This window comes from Adiantum capillus-veneris, chromosome 19, assembly GCF_014529385.1.
Source record: "Adiantum capillus-veneris isolate H3 chromosome 19, ASM1452938v2, whole genome shotgun sequence".
NCBI classification, from domain to species: Eukaryota; Viridiplantae; Streptophyta; class Polypodiopsida; order Polypodiales; family Pteridaceae; genus Adiantum; species Adiantum capillus-veneris.
The window spans coordinates 34,821,163-34,846,931 of record NC_140949.1 but is presented as its reverse complement, the minus strand read 5'-3'; the positions used below and the strand labels follow the sequence as shown (position 1 = coordinate 34,846,931).

General features: G+C 44.8%; 1 protein-coding gene across 3 annotated transcripts in view; it reads left to right on the top strand.

The window, feature by feature from the left end:
• The first annotated feature begins 784 nt into the window (after positions 1-784).
• LOC147433814 (uncharacterized) overlaps positions 785-25,769 on the top strand; it is a 45,394-nt gene continuing 20,409 nt past the window's right edge. The window contains exons 1-12 of one of the 3 annotated variants that reach the window (XM_086490421.1): positions 851-879; positions 1,013-1,119; positions 1,308-1,384; positions 1,466-1,877; positions 2,316-2,562; positions 2,645-2,757; positions 2,959-3,038; positions 3,136-3,277; positions 3,356-3,436; positions 3,528-3,632; positions 3,732-3,914; positions 4,994-5,086. In XM_086490421.1, coding sequence (XP_086346547.1) covers positions 1,485-1,877; positions 2,316-2,562; positions 2,645-2,757; positions 2,959-3,038; positions 3,136-3,277; positions 3,356-3,436; positions 3,528-3,632; positions 3,732-3,914; positions 4,994-5,086 — 1,437 coding nt within the window. In that variant the 5' untranslated portion in view covers positions 851-879; positions 1,013-1,119; positions 1,308-1,384; positions 1,466-1,484. Of the gene's footprint in view, positions 880-1,012; positions 1,120-1,288; positions 1,385-1,465; positions 1,878-2,315; positions 2,563-2,644; positions 2,758-2,958; positions 3,039-3,135; positions 3,278-3,355; positions 3,437-3,527; positions 3,633-3,731; positions 3,915-4,993; positions 5,087-25,769 lie in introns of those variants that run through there. The other 2 variants (XM_086490419.1, XM_086490418.1) reach the window with 2 other exon arrangements.

Below are 25,769 nucleotides of genomic sequence, written 5' to 3'. Positions count from 1 at the left end.
GCCTCTATACTCTCTTCAATTAACATTGAAGAGCAAGAGAACGTCTCACGTCGCGTTCAATGGCGCTCGTTGTGTGTGTGTGATGTTCGTTGTCTGGCCGGGCCGACTCAGAGCACGCTCGCCGGCTCTGTTGGTATCACCTCACTCAGACGAGTATGGCTAGAAGAAGCCATTTGCAGCCATGTGGCCTCCTGAATTCCTCTCTCCTTCATATATAGTATAGATTTTTTTTTGGGAAAATTCCCAAAATACCCCGAGCATTTTGTCATAAATCCCCAAAATGCCCTTCAAATTTTCCAAAATTTCAAAAATACCCCTGGTTGTGAAATTAAATTTCTACAAAGATTAAAAAATTTGTAGCTTTTCATAAGAGGACTCATTGATTATCAATATAAGATGCTAAATCCAAAATTTGAGTTGATAATGTAGGCTTTGGAGATGAATTGCTTCATTATCTTTAGACATAATTGTCTTTTTTTGCGAGGCAATTTGTGACAAGTTACATGCTAAGCATGCAAAACGGATCTCAATTGTCAAAAAAGAATAAAGATTGAAAAATCTTGAACAATCCAACCAAAATAGATACAAGGATATTTTGAAACTTGAGAGGTATTTTGGGAATTTCCACAAATTAGAGGGTTTTTCCCATTTTTATTTCATGCTAGTGAGACTTGGCTCTACATTACAATTGAGCCTTAGTCGCTTCAGGCAGGCCCTTTCACGAGAGTGTGTTGGTCCTTTTGTAAGCTGGGCTTTTGTATGTCAGGATCTCTTTTGTTCGCCTGTTCATAAGAAGCGCGAACAGGTGATGCGCAGCTCTGCTGGCTTCGACTCCAGGCCCTAATCTCTTTTCGGGTTCCCGCACCTTCGTCAAGCCAGGTATTGGGTTTCTTCCTGCTTGCAGATCTCTGTTGAAAGATCTGCTTTACGGATATATATGTCCCAAAACTTCGTGTTGTCCCGAAGACTACACTGCATTCCAACGACCCATATTGTTTTCTGCTGTGCACAGGCACTCAACTAGTGGGCACCATTTTTCACGCTTGCCTGTCCTTGCCTGTTCAGCTTAATAGCCCTCTTGCTTACTTTCCACATACGAGATTGGACAACGGATGTCAGGTTTGAGGACGTGTTGGATGAATTCCGTGTTATTGCCAGAGAGAGAGAATTTACTCACGAATCTTCTATTTTCTCTTTTTTTAGTGTGGTGCACACATAATGCATTGTGCATTTTGGGCAGCAAAAATTACATACATACATAAGCTTTATGCAACCGTCTATCCACATTGTGAACTTTACTTATGCAGTTTGCTACGTACTGCCCAGCAGCACAGTTTACCCTTCTTTGCAGTGACACGTGGAAGCGAACAGTTGAAGTTTTCAAGTAAGACGCTTCTCTCTTATGAAAGTGTTTTTTGGACTTCATATCTAGCAGGTTGACACGACTATCTGGCTTCGTGATTAGGTGGAGCGCAGAGAGAGTCATGTCTATGGATGATGAGACCCTGTATCCCATAGCAATTCTTATCGATGAGCTTAAGAACGATGACATTCAGCTGCGGCTCAATTCTATTCGACGTTTGTCTACTATTGCCCGAGCTCTTGGGGAGGAACGGACTCGGAAAGAGTTGATTCCGTTCTTGAGTGAGAACAATGATGATGATGACGAAGTCTTATTGGCAATGGCCGAAGAGCTCGGAGCGTTCATCCCATACGTTGGAGGAATAGAGCATGCACATGTTCTACTTCCTCCCCTTGAAACTCTTTGCACTGTGGAAGAGACAGTCGTAAGAGACAAGGCGGTAGAGTCATTGTGTCGAATTGGCACTCAGATGAGAAGTGGTGATTTGGTGGATTGGTTTATTCCTCTTGTGAAGGTAAATTCTTGATGACTATATCTTAGCATTGCCAGGGTGTTTTGGGTTGTAAATGCCTCCAGGTTCAATCTATTCGTTGTTGGTGTGGTGTACATGTTTTTTTCGCAATATCTTGGGTTGTAAACTGAACACTTACAGGTTCAGGCCCTGAATATATGGGTGTGTGGTGTACATGCCATTTGGCTGTGTGTAAATGCAGGCATCTTCATCTCTCTTAATGAATCTTTTGAAGTTTTGATGTTGTTTGCTATGGTATCTTCGTTTGCAAATGAGCATTGAGCCTGCAATATTGGGTGCGTGGTTTGCATGTCCATTAGTGTGTAAGCACATGCACGCATCTTCACCAGGTTTAGTGGACCTTTCAAAGTTTGGATGGTTCTATATGTTTATCGCATGCAATTGTTTTTTCTTTATTGACATTCAGGGTGTTTGGTGCAGAGGCTTGGAGCTGGTGAATGGTTCACTGCCCGTGTATCTGCCTGTGGTCTCTTTCATATTGCATACCCAAGCGCTCCTGATGCACTTCGCACAGAGTTACGTGCAGTTTACAACCAACTTTGTCATGATGATATGCCAATGGTTAGAAGATCTGCAGCTTCCCACCTTGGCAAATTTGCTGCTACAGTGGAGGCCATGTTTTTAAAAACAGAGATAATGTCTTTTTTTAGGGACTTGACATTAGATGGTACGGTTCTGCTGGTGTCACTTTATTTTAAGCCCATCCAATGACTAGTCAGTCAGTTTATTTACTCAGATGGGTGTTTCAGTCCAGGACTCTGTCAGGATTCTTGCTGTTGAAGGATGTGCAGCACTAGGAAAGCTTTTGGAACCCCAAGATTGCGTTGCAAACATTCTCCCCGTCATTATCAATTTTTCGCAGGTCTGCTTCACTTGCGAAATTGTTGTTATTGTGTTTATGTGTGTGAGTTTAATAGCCTATAGTGCATTTTGTGTGAGAAGGTTGGTTGGCAATCCTTTCTCTTGCGACTTGCTGCATGAATTTGTAACTACTTTCTACAGGGGTTCAGCATTTGGAGCCTGAACCATTGCTTATGTCTCTTTCTTTCTCTTTCTTTGGCAGGATAAGTCATGGCGAGTACGGTATATGGTGGCCAACCAGCTGTACGATTTATGTGAAGCTGTAGGTCCAGAATCAACAAGGTGGCAGGAAAATTCTAGATTTGAATTTCAAAGTTTTAGGTGACTTGTGCACCTTAGGTTTCAACAGATTATCATCCAAGCGCCTTGACTTTTACAGAGCCGATTTAGTACCGGCATTTGTGCGGTTATTACGTGACAATGAAGCTGAAGTCAGGACCGCTGCTGCTGGGAAGGTCACCAAGTTCTGCAAGATTGTGAGCCTTCCGCTTGCCGTTCAGTCCATACTCCCTTGTGTCAAGGTAATCGTTGTCACCTTGCAAGTACTCAAGTGTGTGAATATGTTTCTTTTCTAAGGCTGAAGTCGGGGTTTATTGCAGGAGTTATCATCAGACTCATCCCAACATGTGCGGTCTGCCCTTGCATCTGTTATCATGGGCATGGCGCCAATTTTAGGAAAGGTTGGCTACTTGCTGCATCGAAATATCTTTTGGTATCTACTGTGGCAGGACCACTGCATCTAATATTCTTGTGCTACTACTAAATGTGCAGGATGCAACCATTGATCAACTATTGCCCATTTTTCTTGCACTTCTTAAAGATGAATTTCCAGATGTTCGCCTAAATATTATAAGCAAGCTGGACCAAGTCAATCAGGTACCAGATTTTTCTATTACTGTATTCATTCAGTGTCCACTGCTGATATGCAGTAAGATATTGGTCAGTTGATGGTTAGTCTTTTGTTTGCGAGTGCAGGTCATTGGAATTGATTTGCTTTCTCAGTCCCTTTTACCTGCCATTGTTGAACTGGCAGAAGACAAACATTGGCGAGTTCGGCTTGCAATCATTGAGTATATTCCACTCCTTGCAAGTCAGTTGGGTGTGGGCTTCTTTGATGAGAAGCTAGGAGCTTTATGCATGCAGTGGCTCGGTGACCAAGTGAGAATATTTTTTTGTTTCTTGAAGTATTGAGCTTGGGCACTGGTCTGGTTTCTTGTCTCATTCATTCCAGTTGTTTCTCATGTGCCCAAGAGAGCCGTTGGAAGAATTTGTTTTAAACACTGACCTGTAGAATGCAGCATAGGCCAAGCTTTGCACACTTTATCTGTGTGCACATGCATTTCATAAACAGAGTGTGCGCACTTTATGGAATCAGATTTCGGGTTGCTTGTTTTGCATGCATATATGCATAAGTCCAGTGTCCCAAATGGTGTCAGGGAAACTCTACTTTGTTCTTGGAATCCTTCAGATTGTAGTTTTTCAACGCCAGACTAGTCCTGATTTGTCATTCTGGCAAAGTAGTGGCATCGTGAGACTTCAATTGCCTCAGAGAGTTCTTGCGAGTTTTAAAATGAATATCATAGAGCTTATGGATTGCAGAGGTCTTAGTCTATCACACTCCAATAATTTTGTGTGAATTATAAGAGCCAATAAGAAAAGCGATGTTGCGTATGATATATCAATAATTCTTTCTGGCCCTAAACTTCTATGAATGTAAAATGATAGATGATTATGGTGCTGAGCATTATTTTCGGTAACTTCACCTTTGCATTGCCGCACTTCCTTGAATGTGTGATCTTTCGTCTTTGTTATTGATTGAATGTGTGTTGAAGAGTAAGTTGACAAGTTCAGCATCAACTCCTAGGTGCGACGGATCTGGAGGGTGGTAGTTTCTGGAGGAAAGTATGTATGATTTGGCTGGTGTTATAGTCTCGTGACCCAAACATTGTACTGTGTAGGGCAGTGGTACCTAGTGGATATTGTGCATGATTTTGCTGGTGTTACAGTCTCATGACCCTGGCTAAGTCACTTTTTGGCACTTTAAGATTTTACTGTATGGCTCAAAACCAGCCTCTATTCTTTGTCAAACTTGGTTAACAAGCATAATAGAGTTCTCCTGGCTTTGCTTAAATGCATCTGACTCAGCATCAATCATTGGTTGCTTTTAGTTGTTTTAAGTAGAATTTATGATGGTTTTCATTGCAGATTTTACAGTTCTTGCTGTCCAAATACTGCAGGTTTTTTCAATACGGGAAGCTGCAGCCAATAATTTGAAAAGATTAGCAGAGGAATTTGGACCAGAATGGGCCATGCAACACATCATTCCCCAGGTTAATTCCTTGTATACTGCTTTACTTGCATGGTACTTGGCATGAGGGAGGATACACAAAGGGCTCTTGGTGAGTGTCTTTATAGTTTTAGTGAAGCACCTCCGGGGCTATCTGATGCACCAATGAGATCCAACCGATGTGGGCTGCGTATGGCCACCGCAGGGAAGTTCTTTGGGTGGTTTTCACACCTGGTGTGAGGGAACTCGAGGGCTGAAGGCTGGCTGCAAAAAACGCAGACCTGAGGTGTTGAAAGGTATTGCCATGCCCGTATTTCCCAGCCTGATGATGCTTTTGACTTGAGAATGTGGACCTTGTTGCACTTGTTCTCGGCTGAGACATTCTTTGGTAGTAGGCTTATCACGTCCATGTGGCAAAAAGCTAGTGTGCACGCGACAATTAACGTCATGGGCATATTTGCATGGTGTTATTGTCTTTTGATCTATGGTGCTATGTTAGTGTTAAGAGGGGTAACTAATGCCGATTACTCTGGCTACCTAGGTCGGAAATCTACATTTGAGGCAGTTAGTAGATTCAAGAAGCGTGTACGCTTTGCAGATGACCCCAACTCTTCTTCACCTTAGACATCTCGGAGAGTTCCTCTTCCTCCAACTCTAGCGAGGGGGATGGGAAGCACTGGAAGCGGAGAAAGACTCGAAAGAGCAAGAAGAACAAATGAACCAAGAAGAGCAGATCTCGTAAAGGATCGCGGAAGCATCGAAAACATTTTGAGAGTTTCGACGAGGACACGTCGTCCTCGGACAATTCTGATTTGGACGAGTCAATGTTTGGAAAGAGGCGGGGATACGGTTACCTATTGTACCACTTTGACAATCTGGAGAAGGAGAAGACTAAGGATTTTTTTTTTGGGGGGGGGGGGGGGGGGGGGGGGGGGGGGAAGGGGCAAGCACTCAAATTCGACACCTTTGTAGGTTATAAAGACACCCACAGAGCTCTTCCTTATATACAACACTTTGACATTGTTTTTTTGGGAGGACGCTTCTCCAAGCACTCTAAAGTGCGAAGAGCGTCTTCTTACTTAAAAGGGAATGCCCAGACTTGGTGGCTGACCCTACTCCTACACAAGGAAGCACCTACAACGTGGATAAAATTCAATCCTGTTTTTACTTCCACATGGCTCACCGAAGAATATGAAGAGGATGTTATCATAGCCTGGAATCATCTTAGGATGACCAAGGAAGATACCCTAGACGACTTTTCCACCGGTCTCTTCCTTTAAGAAAATTACTTTCAAGCAACAAGTTAGCGGTTTTGTTGTGGTTTGCTTAAGGAGATATGGCAATGCTGTGTGTAGAAGAAGGTGGACTCCATCCAAAGACTTATGAGTCACGCCAAACAGGGATTCGGTATGCACGTCGGCACAATGATGTACCCAATGGACATGGTAGTGTTTGCTCAAAAGGGGCCAACTCTGTTCAATGGTAACAAGAAGAAGGGGAAGCAACAAAAGAAGTCGTCTTACAGGGCATAAGCCATAAAAAAAACCCAAGACATGGCGTTCATGGATTCAATAGAATATTTGCAGTTTCTTCTCGAAGAGCTTCGCAACATTCTTTCGCGGCATCCTCAACAGAATCTTTTGATGCTGCAAAGTTTTCAACAATTTTTGAATTACATGTTTCCCCCTTTGATGCCCCACGTGGTACCTCCTGCTCCGGCACCAGAAAGTACGAGAGCTTTTAATCGGTAACCTTGTCAGCCGTCTATTCCGATCGGGGGAGTCTTCAAAAATATGGTGCAGCTATTTGACCTTGATCTAGTGCAACCGCCGTTGTGAAGATTCTACCGTGACATGGCAGAGATTCACTTCAAAACAGTTCACAGTTCACAATTGATTCGACACGACCTGACGGAGTTCCGTGCCTAGAGATATTGGCCCCAAAGACTGGCGCCCTTTTCGGTATTTCTTTTTGTATTAATCTGCAACTCAAAGTACAAGGAGTGGGAGGGGTCTCACTCTCAGACTCTGCGTCCAGATGCTCTGCAGAGTAGGAGCCCAACCACCTATTTATTGGTTTACAAGGGATGTCAAAAGCAGAGCCCCAAAAGCTTCTTTTTAAAATAAAGCATAGCTTCTAAAAGCTTCTCCAAAAAAAAAAGATTGTGTAGGTTTTTGCGTAGAGAAAAATTGGGCAGTGTGAAAAGCGGAAGTCCGTACGGCCAGCCACGTCAACACTTGCTAGGGCTGCAATTCCCGGAAACTCCGTGCTGCCACGTCAGCATTTCTTCGCGTTTTACGGGACTGTTTTCTCGCCAGCCTGGGTGGGTCCGGTCTGCTACCCACTGGATGTGGTGTGTCTAGGGCTATGCCACGTCATTGGTTTGTGACATACCCCCCTCTTGAAAGCATTGTAATCGCCCTCGATTACGTCTGCAAAACAGACAGAAGCCGTCTTAGCAGACACCGACTGTTAGTACCGACGCACTAGGAACACACATCTAGCATATATAACAATCGGCAGTCACATCACAAGCCATCACTTGATATCACATGACAAATCACATTAAAGATTCATTTGGATCTTAGACCATGATTAATCGGCAACGTATTTAGCAATCGCATCTAGATCCTCTCGAGACCTCATAGATGCCCGATTAACTATTCCTTATTGCAATCACGTCTATTAAGATCTTTCAGAGCGAAATGCTATAGTTCCTGCACTTAGACAAGTCAAGAACAAATCATTATCATTTTCATTATCGGGAATTCCAGTTCATAAAGTCATACAGTAGTATACTGTCAGCTCACAGTATCCCTGGAACTCAAAAGAGACATCAGTGACTTTAGTATCAAAAAATTGGGGCAATCTGTTGACAAAGGAGTGGAGCGACTCCCCTCTTGTGCATACCCGGTGCTTCCGCCCAAGCTGAGTTCAGAGTTCTATTTGGAATAGACTATGCTAAACCAAATGCTTCAAGGTAAAGGTTCACAATCTGAGGAGTATTTGCCAGGTCCTCTTGCTCCATCCACTTCGCATCCAATGCGGGATAGTTCTTGAATTTAACCAAGAACCGTCTTTATCATTTTACCCTTTACCTTTCTATCATATCTGTTATGGAACCAATATCTCCTCGTTTTCCTCCACTTCGGGTTGCTCATTTGGCTTCCCAACATCGGGCACATCGCCTTTAAAAGGCTTCAGGAGACTCACATGAAAAGCATTGTGAATCCTCCAAGTATCGGGCAGCTTCTGTCGAAAAGAGACATCATTTATCTTTTCGAAAATCTGGAAAGGTCCATAGTATCTCATGCTAAGCTTTGGAAAAAGCTGCTCTTTTCCCTTTTTCTTTCTTAGGCGTGCCTTCTCAAAACGTCAGAGCACCCAATTGTTCTCCGTTAATTTCAAGTCGCGATGATATCGATCTGCTAGCAGCCTTTTTGTGTCTTTCTTGAGATTTCTGCAAAGCCTCCTGGACCTTGGCAAAAGCCGTGTCAAAGTTCCGTGTGTATTCGTCGCCTTCAAAAATCTTATCTTTTGCGCTTAGGAAGGGTGGAACCTTCGTAGCACCTTCAATAATCTCAAATGGCGCCTTCCCCGTTGAAGAGTGAATCGTGTTATTGTAGGTAAATTCCACCAAGGGCAAATACTTTTCCCATTGAGTCTTCTGATTCGAGATGTAAGACTTCAATAAATCCAATACGATAGAATTTGCAATTTCCGATTGCCCATCTGTCTGTGGGTGGAAACATGACGAGAACTGCAACCGTGTGCCAATGTTCTCCCAAATAGCCTTCCAAAACAAACTCGTGAATGTGGGGTCTTTGTCGGAGACAATTGTCTTAGGCATGCCATGTAATCTAAAGATCTGGTGTCACTAGGAGGTGTATTTTTCCTGTTGCCTTCCGTAAATAAGTATTAGATATATTTATTTTATTTTTACTTGTTTGTCCCAAAACCCTTGAAAAGGTGCAAGTGGACATTGCATGGCCAGTGTGAAACGGCTGCAGCCAAATGGGTTTCTCACATCGGGGATCTAGGTCGGTCATACAGGGACTGCCCGGGCCAGTTAGCACTGAATTCTGATGAGTATGGAAGCTCGTGTGCGCCAAACTGGAATTTGGGCCACTCGTCAAGTCATTGCAACTTTATAAGTTGAAAGGGGCCAGTAAATTAACCCACATTGTAGATGTTGGTCAAATGGTAGTCTTCAATGATGGTCAGGAGACCGATAGGGACGCCATGGAAGCATTTCCCAAAAAATTTAGGGAACTGCTATTTTTGACCGGAAAATGTGTTCGCGTCATTAGCTCTGGAATGACAAGGGGAACATTTTATTGCTCTGCTGCCAAGTCAACTGACGCACCAATTGAGATATTTTTAGCAGGGAAAGCCCAAAGTCGGAAACTGGGAGACGTGTCAGCCTGTGAGCGATTCTGCCACTCTGGGAGGCAAAAACGAGCTGCATATCAACAAAGGGGGTGCCATTTTCAGCCTCAGGTGGATTGTAGCAGGTACAGAAGCTATGGAATGCTTACCTTGCCCTCTATGCACAGTATGGTGACGGGAGTGATGCCCTGCACGCTACATACTGCTCTCTTTCTCCCCTACGTACAGTATGTTATGCCCCACTAGTGGGCTTCTCATTTGACCTATGTACAGTTATGGTGGTTTATGCGCGTTTGCCAAGGCAAGTGAAACCGGCCTGTTCAATCCAAAAAGGGCGGTAGACTTTACTTTAAACCTTGATTTAGCTTTCACCCATTATTAGTCGTCTATTTTACCTGTACTTTCAAGACACATCAAAGGGGAGAGGGATACAGGCTGCTAAATTGCACCTGTATGAGTAGACAGACACCAGATTGGCCCCTAACTTAGGCGCCCCTTTCGGTATTTCTTTATTATTCAAAAGAGGGAATAAACGCTGTGGTTCCTACAAGCTGCCCCGCACAAACTCGGCTGAATTTCCACTGTTCCAGCCCGATTTCGGCAGCATAACTGTACTAGAACCCTTCACGGTCAGTATTCCCACGCATTGACCGACTTTCCCGACGCATACGGGCACTTTGCAAAACCTGGCGAGAATCTGCAGCACGCTGAATTCTCTGTTTTCAGCCCTGAAAATGCGCCAGATCGCCTGTACAGCGGTCCCCTTGCGTCCCCGAACCTCCTGGGGGTATTAGGGTCCGTTTAGGGCCAAAACCCTAAACCTGCAAAAATACACAGCAGGCTGTAATTCACTGTTTCGGGCTCCGTTTCGCGTGCCGGTCGCATCCCTAGCAAGTCCTCGAGCTCCCGCACCTGTAGGGCTACTTGCCCTTTGAATCGGACGAGATTTCTGGCGTGAAACCTCTCCGAATTCACCTGTACCTGCGGGGGGATTAGCCGCTAGCTAATCCAGTACCTGTGCAAGAGGCTCTTGCCTCGGCAATCGCGCATGAACCCACACAACTGTACATTGGTCAAATGAAGAGCCCACTAGAGGGGCATAACATACTGCCAAAGGGGAGAGAGAGGGCAGTGCGTAGCGTGCAGGGCATCACTCCTGGCACCGCACTGTGCATAAGAGGGAAAGCAAGCACTCCATAGCTCTTAACCTGTGACAGAGACTTGCAAAATGAGCCTCCCAGCTATAAATCACGTTTTTGCCTTCTCTATAAGTAGTAAACTGGCCTCAGAGTGCCAAGTGTCACTCATTTGTGCATTTTCCCGCTTTAGACCCTCGGGTCTAAAAATATCTCACCTGCAGCCTCTGTTGACTTGGCCACAGAGTAACAAAATGATCCCCATGTCAAACTGCACGTAATGACGCGAAGACATTTTCAGGTCCCAAAATAGCAGTTCCCTAAATTTTAGGAGATGCTGCCATTATATCTTTCTAGGTCATCCGACCCTCTTTGTACACTGTGGCCACATCCAAAACTGAAATGTAGCCTCTGTAGCAAAGGATTCCACTTTGGCTAGTCAATGACCCCACTTGGCTAACCATAGTCCTTGTCCAACCTTAGTGCTCTCTTGCCCTCAGGCCTGGACTCCCTCTGGACAGTTCCACACTAGCTATGCAATGCAGGGCAGTTAGATTTCCCGAGGGGTGTTTCCAAAAAGTGAAAGTAAATAGATAATAAGAAAGAAATCAACAAAAAGGATAGATAGTAGTCACACGCTGGTGACATACCCCCCTCTTGAAATCTCAAACGTCCTCGTTTGCATCTATGTCGTCCATGCTTACTGTCAACACTGATGTATTCAACACATGTCGACACATATACGACACATACATGCTCATTGTCAACCCTGGTGTATTCAACACCTCGTCGACTCATGTATTGCCTGCGTGTGAACCCTGTCCCAATGACATAGTGGTAGCTTCGCACTCTGCCATTGCTTTGAGTCACTAACTTTCCAATGACAAAATGGTAGCTGCTCATTTTGCCACTGTCTTATAGTACACGTTGGATCCCGTAACACTTTCGAGCATACCCAAACCGACAGTTTAAGAATGCAGTTACACATGTACTCTTCAATAGAAGCAATCACTGTATCCTTGACAGACTGACAAGAAATACTCACTTCTATAGCACTAACCAAACTTTTGGACATTCCATAAGAGCAATTGCCAAACTGACAATCTGTACAGCTCTAACATTCATGTAACAGGTATTTCATTTGAGCTCACTTTAAATACCATGTACATCATTTGTTTCAGAAGCCATTGTCACACTGACAATCCATGTAGCTTTGAAACTCAAGGGGTCAAGGTAGGTTGCAAATCGAAGGCTTCCAGGTAAAGTGATAACACAGTTGGTGACTCTGCAAGTTCACCTTCTTCCATCCACTTAGCATCCATTGGTGGATAGTTTCTGAACTTTACCAAGTAACGCCTAGCAACCTTGCCTTTCACTTTCCTTTCTTTGTGTGCCAAAATCTGTTCAGGGACCAAGATCTCGTCAAGTTCCTCGACTTCCGGCTGATCTTCAGCTGGAATAGCTTCTGGCACATCACCCACATAGGGTCTGAGAAGACTCACATGAAACGCATTGTGAATCTTCCAACTGTCAGGCAATTTCAGCCTATATGCAACATCACTGATTATGTCGCACACTTGAAAAGGCCCATAGTAACGCATGCTGAGCTTTGGAAACACTCTTTCCTTGCCCTTCATCTTCTTTAACCTTGCCTTTTCAAAGCGTAAAAGCACCCAATCACCAAGTGAATATACCACTTCACGACGGTGACGATCAGCTACTTTCTTTTGCTTTGCCTGAGTCCTTTCTAAGGCCACTTTGACCTTCTTGTACATTTCATCCATGTCCTGAACATACTTATCTGCTTCAAATATCTTGTCCTTTGTATGCAGTATGGGAGGAACTTTCTTGCCACCTTCAACTATCTCAAAAGGTGCCTTGCCAGTTGATGAATGCACTGTATTATTGTATGCATACTCCACCAATGGCAAATACTGCTCCCACTTTCCTTTATGCTCTGACACATAGCACTTCAGCAGATCTAGGACAGTAGAATTTGCCTCTTCTGACTGCCCATCTGTTTGAGGATGAAATGACGAAGAGAATTTGAGCGTGGTGCCCATATTCTCAAACAAGCCTCTCCAGAACAAACTTGTCATGCGTGGATCACGGTCGCTAACAATCGACTGTGGCATGCCATGATACTTGAAAATATTGCTCATAAACAAGCGTGCCATCTGATCTGGCTTTATCTTCTTCCTGACAGGAATAAAATGAGCCTGTTTGCTGAATCTGCAAATAATGGTCCAAATACCATCATTTCCTGTCTGCGTTCTTGGAAGATCAAAGATAAAATCCATAGCAATACTTTCCCATGGTTTATCTGGAATAGGTAGGGGTTGCAATAACCCTGGTGCCTTTTGCCTGTCAAACTTGACCTTTTGGCATATTAGGCATTCTCGCACAAAGGCATCCACATCCCTTCTCAATGTAGGCCAATAGAAGAATGTCTCAACCGCTTTAACTGTAGCATCAATACCACGATGCCCTGCATACGGTGGGACATGACTCTCTTCCATAACTTTGCGTCGCAATGGCTTTGTGACACACAATCTGCCATGCATCATCATGGACCCGTCTTTAAGAAGATAGTGTTCATGACGTTGTCCATCCATTAGTTGCTCGAAGACCCTTGCAAAATCTTCATCATTTGCATACTGTTCTCTCATATCATCAAGTTCATGATGATAAGGAATCGACACAGCTGAAATTTGTGGCTTTCTTGACAAGGCATCAGCCACAATGTTCTTCTTGCCTTCTACATGCACAATCTGAAAATGGAACATGGACAAGATATTTGCCCATCGCATATGCTTCTCAGATAACTTTGTCTGTGTCAAGAAGTATCGCAAGGTCTGATGATCCGTTTGGACAACAAAGTCTGCACCTAGCAGGTAGTGTTTCCAACTTAAGAGCGCATGAATCACAGCCAGTAACTCTTTCTCATAGACCTGCATGGTCATCTCTGGCCCTTGCAAAATTCTGCTCTCATAGGCTACTACCCTGCCATCTTGCATTAGCACAGCACCAATGCTACTACCGCAGGCATCACACTGGACAACAAATGACTTCCTAAGATCTGGCAACACAATGACTGGATCTGAAGTCATCTTTTCCTTTAAGAGATTAAAAGCTGAAATCTCTTTCTGTGTCCATCTAAAGGTGACTGCCTTCTTTTGAAGAGCATGTAAAGGTGAAGCAATCTCAGCGAAATTTCGGATAAACCTTCTGTAATAGGAGCATAGTCCCAAAAAGCTTCGGACATCATGCACCGTCTTCAAATTTGGCCATGACTTGATCGCTTCGACTTTTGCAGGATCCATTCTGACACCATCCTTTGAGACAATGTGTCCCAGAAAGTGAATCTCTTCCAGAAAAAACTCACTTTTCTTTGCATTGATGAGCAACCTATGACTGCGTAGCTCTTTGAACACAATGGCCAAGTGATGCCTATGCTCCTCTTCATTCTTTGAATAGACTATCATGTCATCAAAGAACGTACCAACAAACTGCTGGTGTGGACGGAAAATTCTGTCCATCATCCTATTAAACGTAGCAGGAGCATTTGTGAGACCAAAGGGCATCACTAAAAATTCGTAAAGGCCAAACGTTGTTCTAAAAGCAGTCTTGTGCACATCCTCTGATCTAATGCGGATCTGATGATACCCACTCTTTAGATCTATCCTGCTAAACATAGCTGCTCCTTCTAATTTGTCCATAATATCATCAATTCTAGGTATGGGAAACCTATTCTTGATGGTATTCTTGTTTAGTGCACGGTAGTCGATGCACATACGCCATGAGCCATCCTTTTTCTGCACCAACAACACTGGAGAACAGAATGGAGATGAACTGGGCTGAATCAGCCCCTTTTCTAACAGCTCCTGTACTTGGCCCATTATCTCTTTCTGCTGAGCCGCACTAACCCTGTACGGAGGCTTATTTGGTGGGCTACAGCCTGGCACCAAATCTATCGCATGGTCCTCGGGTCTCTCTGGCGGTAATTGAGACGGTAATGAATCGGAAAAACAGTCACTATACTGTTGTAAAAACATTGACCTTTCTTTATCTAGCACAGATAAATTTGATTCATCACAATCTGACACTTCACGTGCAAAAACCAAGTACGCAGAAAGATGCTTTTTCATTACAGAAGTAATAGCAGAAGCTGATACAGTAGGAATAGACTCCCCTTTAAGCTTTACATCCAGAATGTGAGTCTTTCCCCTGCTCTGTACAGTGATCTTTTTGTTGTAGGCATCCATGATTCCCTGTACACGAAACAACCAAGGAATACCTAACAACACATCACATCCGTCCAGTGGCATGATGTAAAATTCTTCAGCATCTACATAGGACTGGATATGTAGACGCAACTTTCCAATGATGGGTGTCACAGCCTCTGTATGGCCAGGACATGCCAAACCTGCCTCTGCTGTATACCCCATCTCTTCAGGTCTGATTCCCAACTTTGAAGCCAATTCTGGGGAAATAAAGTTGGCTTTGGCACCTGGATCAAAGAAGATAAGCACTGTTTGATCCCTAACCTTTCCCCATGCTCTGCAAAGCTCACTTGCATCTGAATTTGGCTTGTCGCCCACCATATCTGGCACTAGACCAGCCATGGGCTTCTTTCCTTTCTTGTCTTCCTTGTCTTCAGAATCAGCTGGCCTTTTCTTTGTAGGACAGTTGTAAGCGATGTGGCCAGGCTGCTCACATATAAAACATTTGTTCTCTGTCCTCAGGACCTTCTTTTGCTCTTCTGACTTGCGAGGAAAACGTCTTTTCCATTTCTTTGCTGGTCCTTTTTCTGATTCAGCCGTAGCTTTGTCTTTCCCTGTGTTGGCTGACTCCTGAGTCCCTTTAGGAGCCTCATTGGGAACGTGCTTCTTGGCTGAATTTTTCTTGCCTGATCCTGCCTTGACGCCAGTGTTAAATTCACAATCTTCTCCCTTGAGCAAACCATTGCCAGTGTTTGCTACCTCGATGAGCTGCGTCAAAGTAGTGACTTTTGTCTTCGTGCAGTATTTTCTCAATCCTTTGGGTAGGCCACAACAGTATTTTTCTATCTGTTCTGTCAATGGCACAAATCTATAGGAAGTTACTGGAAGTAGAGCTTTCCAAAACTTCCGATTGTAATCATCCAGATTTCTGCAAGTGGCAGCATTAAGCTGGTGCCATTCTGTCATGACATCTGCTTCGAAATCATCAGATAACCATGCTGCTGCAAAAATCTGCTTGAAGTAAATCCATGTGGACGGAGCTTGCCCTTGAAGCAATAAAGTTGTCCACCATTGTCCCGCATTCCCTGTCAAGAAAGTGGCTGCCTTGCGGACCTTTGAAGCCTCTGTAAAGTTTCCCCCTGCATAGGCCTTGTCAAACTGCTGGAGGAATGAAAGAGCCTTCTTCCTGTCATCAAACCCTGTAAAGGTCGTGAATGACACTCCTTTGCCACCTTCTTTGTACGGAGTTGGCCTCTCCAGCGGCGTTAAATTGTCATATGGAAGTGACTGAAACATGGGAACACTATTAAGGTTCATCTGTGTTCCTTGGCCGCTATTAACTTGACCTAGAAATGCCATATTTGGCTGCTGATTTGTAATTCCAGCCATACCAAAATTTGCTTGTGGCATCCCAAATTGTCCCTGAGTGCTTTGAAACCCTGGTAGCATGCCTGTGACACCATACATGGGGTTAGGCATCATCGTTTGAGCACCCCCGAACACTGTTCCTGGCATGTAAAACTGATTTCCAGGTGCATGACCAGCCATGCTCTGAAATACCGATCCACCTCCAAAATAGCCAGGGTGTACTGAAGGTGGTGGGAAGACCTGTTGCATAGCCTGTAGGTTGCTTCCCTGCCCATTAGAACCAGCTATAGGCTGCTGAAAGGTGGCGGGCTGAATTGGTACAGCTTGAAAAACTGGCATCTCAGCCACCTGTTCTTGCACCTTAGGCATACGTTGTGGAGACTGCATGTTCTCCGTCAAGTGTACAGGTGTTTCCATTGACTGTGCGGTATGAATCACCTGTGCTCGAGCCTTAACAGGCTTTTGAATATGATCCAGTGACCCAACTTGCTGAGACGGAACAGGAGGTTGCAGAAAGGCTAAAAACCTCGGATTCTGCATTACTTGTGTAAACATAGCCACAGCAGTAACCAACTGGGTCCTGAATATATCATCATCAGTCTGTGGTGGTCTTGAGGACTCACCCACTTCATGTGTCTGTTGACCCTGTGAAGAGGAAACCTCTTCAGTCACATCATCTGGTCTGTCAGCCATAATTACAATTCCCTGTGTCTCGTCTATGATCCCCTGTGTCTTCAAGCCGAAAACTGACCAAGGCTCACTTCTATGGAAAAAAGTGATTTAATCCCGTCGATGGAACCATGAAACCGGCCTGTTCAATCCAAAAAGGGCGGTAGACTTTACTTTAAACCTTGATTTAGCTTTCACCCATTATTAGTCGTCTATTTTACCTGTACTTTCAAGACACATCAAAGGGGAGAGGGATACAGGCTGCTAAATTGCACCTGTATGAGTAGACAGACACCAGATTGGCCCCTAACTTAGGCGCCCCTTTCGGTATTTCTTTATTATTCAAAAGAGGGAATAAACGCTGTGGTTCCTACAAGCTGCCCCGCACAAACTCGGCTGAATTTCCACTGTTCCAGCCCGATTTCGGCAGCATAACTGTACTAGAACCCTTCACGGTCAGTATTCCCACGCATTGACCGACTTTCCCGACGCATACGGGCACTTTGCAAAACCTGGCGAGAATCTGCAGCACGCTGAATTCTCTGTTTTCAGCCCTGAAAATGCGCCAGATCGCCTGTACAGCGGTCCCCTTGCGTCCCCGAACCTCCTGGGGGTATTAGGGTCCGTTTAGGGCCAAAACCCTAAACCTGCAAAAATACACAGCAGGCTGTAATTCACTGTTTCGGGCTCCGTTTCGCGTGCCGGTCGCATCCCTAGCAAGTCCTCGAGCTCCCGCACCTGTAGGGCTACTTGCCCTTTGAATCGGACGAGATTTCTGGCGTGAAACCTCTCCGAATTCACCTGTACCTGCGGGGGGATTAGCCGCTAGCTAATCCAGTACCTGTGCAAGAGGCTCTTGCCTCGGCAATCGCGCATGAACCCACACAACTGTACATTGGTCAAATGAAGAGCCCACTAGAGGGGCATAACATACTGCCAAAGGGGAGAGAGAGGGCAGTGCGTAGCGTGCAGGGCATCACTCCTGGCACCGCACTGTGCATAAGAGGGAAAGCAAGCACTCCATAGCTCTTAACCTGTGACAGAGACTTGCAAAATGAGCCTCCCAGCTATAAATCACGTTTTTGCCTTCTCTATAAGTAGTAAACTGGCCTCAGAGTGCCAAGTGTCACTCATTTGTGCATTTTCCCGCTTTAGACCCTCGGGTCTAAAAATATCTCACCTGCAGCCTCTGTTGACTTGGCCACAGAGTAACAAAATGATCCCCATGTCAAACTGCACGTAATGACGCGAAGACATTTTCAGGTCCCAAAATAGCAGTTCCCTAAATTTTAGGAGATGCTGCCATTATATCTTTCTAGGTCATCCGACCCTCTTTGTACACTGTGGCCACATCCAAAACTGAAATGTAGCCTCTGTAGCAAAGGATTCCACTTTGGCTAGTCAATGACCCCACTTGGCTAACCATAGTCCTTGTCCAACCTTAGTGCTCTCTTGCCCTCAGGCCTGGACTCCCTCTGGACAGTTCCACACTAGCTATGCAATGCAGGGCAGTTAGATTTCCCGAGGGGTGTTTCCAAAAAGTGAAAGTAAATAGATAATAAGAAAGAAATCAACAAAAAGGATAGATAGTAGTCACACGCTGGTGACAGCAAGAGCCTTCTGAACAGGAACCGGATTAGCTGATTGCTAATCCCCCACAGGTACGCACAATTCCATCACGAAAGATTGCGAGTTTGGAGAGTTTTCTCGCGTGAAAACTCGTCCAATTCACAGGGGAACTGTCCCATTGCGTGCGGGGGCCCTTGGGACACGCGTAGGCGTGTTCGCTCCGCTAAAAACGATCCGAAACAGGGAATTACAGCCTGCTGTGTTTTTCTGCAGGTTTAGGGTTTCGCACCTAAACTGCAAGGGAACATCGGGGGAGCCTCGTGAGAGCCTTGGGATGCGTGTAGAGGCTTTTGGGCTCCCGGCAGTGAAAAACAGAGAATTACAGCCCGCTGAATTTCTGTGACAGCTCATCAGAAAGCTTCCAGATATCGAGGGAATCCCTCCTAGACAGGTGTTTTTGACCTACAGGGGTTTTTGCGCCATTATGCTTTCGAAATCCGGTCGAAAACCCGCGTTTTCAGCCCTCGCCAGGTTTGGACAGCTTTGTGAAAGCTTGTGCTAAGTGGTCGGATCGTCTACCTTAATTTGAATAAAGAAATACCGAAAGGGGCGCCAGTCTTTGGGGCCTATAGGGTGTCGGTCTCGTGTGCGCAATGACATTCTAGTCGCTGGACGCAACTGTGTTCTCTTCCCTTCCCAGTGCTCTGTGTAAAGTTAACAGGTAATTGAAATAGTACCGCCCTCTACGTTGTATAGGCCGGTTATATGGTTCCATCGACGGGATAGTCACTTTTTCTTCAAAAAGTGCAGCGTGGATTGTTGTGGGTGAAAGCAACACAGAGCTTGTCGATATGGCAGAGAAGAGAGACCAAGTACCTGAAGAAGGATCTTCCTCACATGGCACAGAGAAAATTCCTTCAACTCTTCAAGAAGAGGACAGGTTGTTTAGAACTCAACTGCGTTGTTGCATGGAAATGTTTCAGCAGTTGGCTAACAACCCAAGGATGCAGGAATTCTTACAGGCTCCGACACAGGGTTTTCAGCCTCCTACACAGGGCATGACTCAGCCGTTGCAAGAAAAGGAGATTTCCAATGCGCAGAGGACTCATGATGCTCGAGGGAAAGCCCGTGTGGTTGAGCAACTAGCGGTGTCCAATGATCCAAAGCAACTTGCTTTAGCTGGACAGGAACCGTTTGTGAATGGTCAAGGGAGCAATGAACAGGCTATGCGTCAGACCCTTCCATTACCTAATACTTATCCTGGTTATTTTGGAGGTGGTTCAGTCTTTCAAGCTACGGTTGGACCTTCCACAGGTTATATGCCAGGGAATGTGTTCGGGACAATGCAAACAGGCATGGGTAATCCTATGTATGCGAACATGGGTGTCCAACCAGGTTTTCAGGGTGCCTATGGCCAGTTTCGAGTGCCTGGAACACAATTTGGTATGGCTGGTTTTTCGCAGCCATACGTACAAAATGCAGATATGACAGGGAAAACAGTTGATGCGAGTGCTGGAATGAACACTCATGGAGCACCACTGCTAGAGGCACGTGTTTATGATAATGTGGCTCCTTTGAGTCAGCCTAAGGATTACAAGGAAGGTGGGCAGGGAGTGAAGTTTGAAACTTTCAGAGGAAGTGAGGACCAATTAAAGGCTTTGATCTTCATACAGCAGTTCGATGCAGCTTATGCTGGAGGAAACTTCACGGAATCTTCAAAGATACGCAAGGCTGCCACTTTCTTGAAAGGGAATGCGCTCCAATGGTGGACCGCATTGTTGAACCAGGGTCAAGCCCCAACATCGTGGATCCAATTCAAACAACTTTTTGCGCCTGCATGGTTGACAAACACTTTTGAAGTGGATGTAATGACAGAATGGCACGAGTTGAATGCTAAACAGTGTACGGATCTGGAAGAGTACAATAAACGGTTTTGGGCCGCACTGTTGCCAGTCACCTATTACAGGTTTGTGCCTTTGTCAGAACAAATTGAGAAGTACTGTTGCGGATTGCCCAAGAAAATCAGGGACTACTGCACAAAGACTACTGTCATGAATATGTTTCAATTGATAGAGAATGCAAGAGTGGCCAGCAATCTGTCGAAGGGAGATTCCGATGGATTTAATAGCCACAAGAAAGGGGCCCAGGGCAAACAGTTTTCAGCCAAGGGCAATGTTGCAGCAAAGCCTTCTGAGTCTCTTGCAAAGAAGCCCTCCACTGAAGAAGCTGATACGTCCAAGAAGCAGTCTAAATCTTCTTCGGAACGAGGACAAGGACAAAAAAGGCATTTTTCTGGCAAAACTTTTCAAGAAAGGAAAGCTCTTAGGGAGGCCAAGAAATGCTACATTTGTGAACAGGAAGGACACTTTGCAAATGAGTGCCCACAGAAGAAGTCACAGGATAAGGATGACAAGTCAGACCATAAAGGGAAGAAGCCAAAGCCGAGTGCAGGACTTGTTCCAGATTTGGTTGGAGATCAGCCAAACACAGATGCCACGGGGCTGTGCAGGCTTGGGGCAAAGTTAGAGACCAGACAGTGCTGGTTTTCTTTGATCCAGGAGCCCGTGCAAATTTCATATCACCAGAATTGGCATCAAAGTTGGGCATTCGTGCAGAGGAGATGGGTATGACAGGCGAAGCAGGTTTGGCATGCTTAGGACATTCAGAGCCTATTACTCCCATTCTGGGAAAGCTTCGTCTGCACATTCAGAGCTATGTGGATGCGGAAGAATTTCATATTATACCGCGTGAGGGCTGTGATGTGTTATTGGGTATCCCATGGTGTTACAGGTTGCATACTATGGTGGATACTTACAACAAAAAGATTACCCTTGTACATAGAGGAAAGACTCATGTCCTTGATGTAAAGCTTAAAGGCGAGTCTGTTCCAGTTGTTTCTGCTTCTGCTATTTCATCTGTAATAAAGAATCATCTTTCTGCGTACTTGATCTTTGCAAAAGAAGTACCTCAAGTTGTATCTAATTTGTCTACCTTAGATAAAGACTGGTCAACTTTTTTGAGTGGTTTCAGTGATTGTTTTTCGGACTCTTTGCCAGGGGAGTTACCTCCTGAGAGATCTGAGGATCATACTATAGATCTTGTGCCAGGTTCTAGACCACCATACAGGGTTAGTGCAGCCCAACAGAAAGAGATTATGGGTCAGGTCAACGAGCTTTTAGAGAAGGGGCTGATTCAGCCCAGCTCATCCCCTTTTTGTTCGCCTGTACTCTTAGTGCAGAAGAAGGATGGTTCATGGCGCATGTGCATTGACTATCGCGCCTTGAATAAGAATACCATCAAGAACAGGTTCCCCATACCGAGGATAGATGACATTCTTGATCGGCTTGAGGGAGCGTCATTGTTTACAAGAATAGACCTAAAGAGCGGGTATCATCAGATACGCATTAGACCAGAAGATGTCCATAAGATTGCGTTCAAGACAACATTTGGTCTCTATGAGTTTCTTGTCATGCCATTTGGTCGCACAAATGCTCCTGCCACATTTAATAGAATGATGGACAGAATTTTTAGACCACATAGAAACTTCGTGGGTACCTTCTTTGATGACATGATTGTCTACTCAAAGTCTGAAGAGGAGCATAGGGATCACTTGACCGCAGTTTTCAATGAGCTACGCAAGAATAGGCTACTCATTAATGCGAAGAAAAGTGAGTTCTTTTTGCAAGAGATTCACTTGCTTGGGCACATTGTTTCAAAGGATGGGGTACGCATGGATCCCGCTAAAGTGGAAGCAATTAGGTCATGGCCAGACTTGGAAGTCCATACATGACATTCGAAGCTTTCTAGGCTTATGTTCCTATTACAGGAGGTTCATACGAAATTTTGCTGAGATTGCTTCTCCACTCCATGCACTCCAAGGAAAAGGAGTTACTTTCAAGTGGACAGCCAAGGAAATTTTAGCGTTCAAACACTTGAAAGAGAAGCTGACTTCAGATCCGGTAATTATTTTGCCAGATCTTTCTAAACCTTTTGTGGTTCAATGTGATGCGTGTGGCCATAGTCTTGGTGCAGTTCTGATGCAGAATGGCCGAGTAGTCGCATATGAGAGCAGAATTCTTTTGAAGACTGAAAGGAACTTGCAAGTCTATGAGAAAGAATTGCTGGCAGTAATTCATGCTCTCACTAGTTGGAAACACTATTTGCTAGGGGCTGATTTTGTTGTCCAAACGGATCATCAAACCTTGCGATATTTTCTCACACAGACGAAGTTGTCTGAGAAGCACATGCGATGGGCAAACATCTTGTCAATGTTCCATTTTCAGATTGTGCATGTGCAAGGGAAAAAGAACGTGGTGGCTGATGCGTTGTCACGAAAGCCCCAAATTTCAGCAGTGTCAATTCCGTACCATTGTGAACTAGACGAAATGAAGACACAATATGCTGAAGATTCAGATTTTGCAAGGACATATGACCAGCTTGTTGATGGGCAACATCATGAGCACTATATGCTTAAGAATGACTTTCTCATGATGCATGGAAAGTTATGCGTTACTAAACAGTTACGGCCAAAGATTTTGATGGAAAGTCATGCTCCACCTTATGCTGGGCATCGTGGAATTGATGCGACAGTGAAAGTGGTTGAGGCATTCTTCTATTGGCCCGCTTTGCGTCAAGATGTTGACACATTTGTAAGATCATGCTTAGTATGCCAAAAAGTCAAATTTGACAGACAAAAGCAACCGGGACTGTTGCAGCCATTGCCGATCCCTGATAGGCCATGGGAAAGTATAGCAATGGACTTTATCTTTGATCTTCCAAGGACGCAAATAGGAAATGATGGGATTTGGACTATCATTTGTAGGTTCAGTAAGCAGGCCCATTTCATTCCTGTTAGGAAGAAGATAAAGCCAGAACACTTGGTCAAGATATTCATGAGCAATATCTTTAAATATCATGGGATGCCTCAATCAATTGTGAGTGACAGGGATCCACGTATGACGAGTCTTTTCTGGAAGGCATTGTTTGAGAACACGGGCACTACGCTCAAGTTCTCTTCTTCGTTTCATCCGCAAACTGATGGACAGTCAGAAGAGGCAAATTCTACTGTCTTGGACCTACTCAAATGTTATGTCTCAGAGCACAAGGCAACTTGGGAACACCATCTCCCATTGGTTGAATATGCTTACAATAACACTGCATACATCAACAGGTAAGGCACCATTTGAGATAGTGGAAGGAGGAAAGAAAGTCCCACCCATTTTGCAGACTAAGGACAAGATATTTGAGGCAGACAAGTATGTGCAAGATATGGATGAAACATACAGGAAGATAAAGATTGCTCTTGAGAAAACTCAAGCTAAGCAAAAGAAAGCTGCTGATCGTCACCGTCGTGAACTTGTATTTTCACTTGGTGATTGGGTACTTTTGCGCTTTGAAAAGGCCAGGTTAAGGAAAAGGAAAGGCAAGGAACGCTTGTTTCCTAAGCTCAGTATGCGATATTATGGTCCTTTTCAGATTTCAGAAAAGATCAGCGATGTAGCTTACAGGTTAAAGCTACCAGAAGGCTGGAAAATACATAATGCTTTTCATGTCAGCCTTCTAAGGCCCTTTGTTGGTGATGTGCGAGAGAATATGCTTGATGAGGAACAACCCCAAGTGGAAGAATTGGATGAAATCCTTGGTCCTGAACAGACATTGGCACATAAAGAAAGAAAGGTTAGAGGAAAGGTTGCAAGACGCTAGTTGGTGAAGTTCAAGAACTATCCATCATTAGATGCCAAATGGATGGAAGAGTCTGAATTGCTTGATTCACCTCAGCTATTGCAATTGTATCTTGAAGCCTTTCAAATGGAACCCACAGTGACTTGATGCAACCTTTTTGGAGCAAGACAAGAGCATGGTTCATGATGCTCAAGAGAGTAGTTAAGCAATTGTATCTACTCTTTCCATACAGAATTTAGCTAGAGAAGTTTGTGCTCAAGAGTACACTAGAAGACTTCTATGCTTGATATATGTGTCGTAGCCAGGTTGGTGGGATTGTTTAATCGTCCAACGCTACATTTCCGGAAGCATCTTGGATTCCCATCATAGAATATATGTGATATCAAGAGATATCTGTATGTATTATTGGCATGCAAGCGAGGTCGCTTGTAGTATTTCAAGGGTGGGGTGTGTCACCAGGAGGTGTATTTTTCCTGTTGCCTTCCGTAAATAAGTATTAGATATATTTATTTTATTTTTACTTGTTTGTCCCAAAACCCTTGAAAAGGTGCAAGTGGACATTGCATGGCCAGTGTGAAACGGCTGCAGCCAAATGGGTTTCTCACATCGGGGATCTAGGTCGGTCAGACAGGGACTGCCCGGGCCAGTTAGCACTGAATTCTGATGAGTATGGAAGCTCGTGTGCGCCAAACTGGAATTTGGGCCACTCGTCAAGTCATTGCAACTTTATAAGTTGAAAGGGGCCAGTAAATTAACCCACATTGTAGATGTTGGTCAAATGGTAGTCTTCAATGATGGTCAGGAGACCGATAGGGACGCCATGGAAGCATTTCCCAAAAAATTTAGGGAACTGCTATTTTTGACCGGAAAATGTGTTCTCGTCATTAGCTCTGGAATGACAAGGGGAACATTTTATTGCTCTGCTGCCAAGTCAACTGACGCACCAATTGAGATATTTTTAGCAGGGAAAGCCCAAAGTCGGAAACTGGGCGACGTGTCAGCCTGTGAGCGATTCTGCCACTCTGGGAGGCAAAAACGAGCTGCATATCAACAAAGGGGGTGCCATTTTCAGCCTCAGGTGGATTGTAGCAAGTACAGAAGCTATGGAATGCTTACCTTGCCCTCTATGCACAGTATGGTGACGGGAGTGATGCCCCGCACGCTACATACTGCTCTCTTTCTCCCCTACGTACAGTATGTTATGCCCCACTAGTGGGCTTCTCATTTGACCTATGTACAGTTCTGGGGGTTTATGCGCGTTTGCCAAGGCAAGAGCCTTCTGAACAGGAACCGGATTAGCTAATTGCTAATCCCCCACAGGTACGCACAATTCCATCACGAAAGATTGCGAGTTTGGAGAGTTTTCTCGCGTGAAAACTCGTCCAATTCACAGGGGAACTGTCCCATTGCGTGCGGGGGCCCTTGGGACACGCGTAGGCGTGTTCGCTCCGCTAAAAACGATCCGAAACAGGGAGTTACAGCCTGCTGTGTTTTTCTGCAGGTTTAGGGTTTCGCACCTAAACTGCAAGGGAACATCAGGGGAGCCTCGTGAGAGCCTTGGGATGCGTGTAGAGGCTTTTGGGCTCCCGGCAGTGAAAAACAGAGAATTACAGCCCGCTGAATTTCTGTGACAGCTCACCAGAAAGCTTCCAGATATCGAGGGAATCCGTCCTAGACAGGTGTTTTTGAC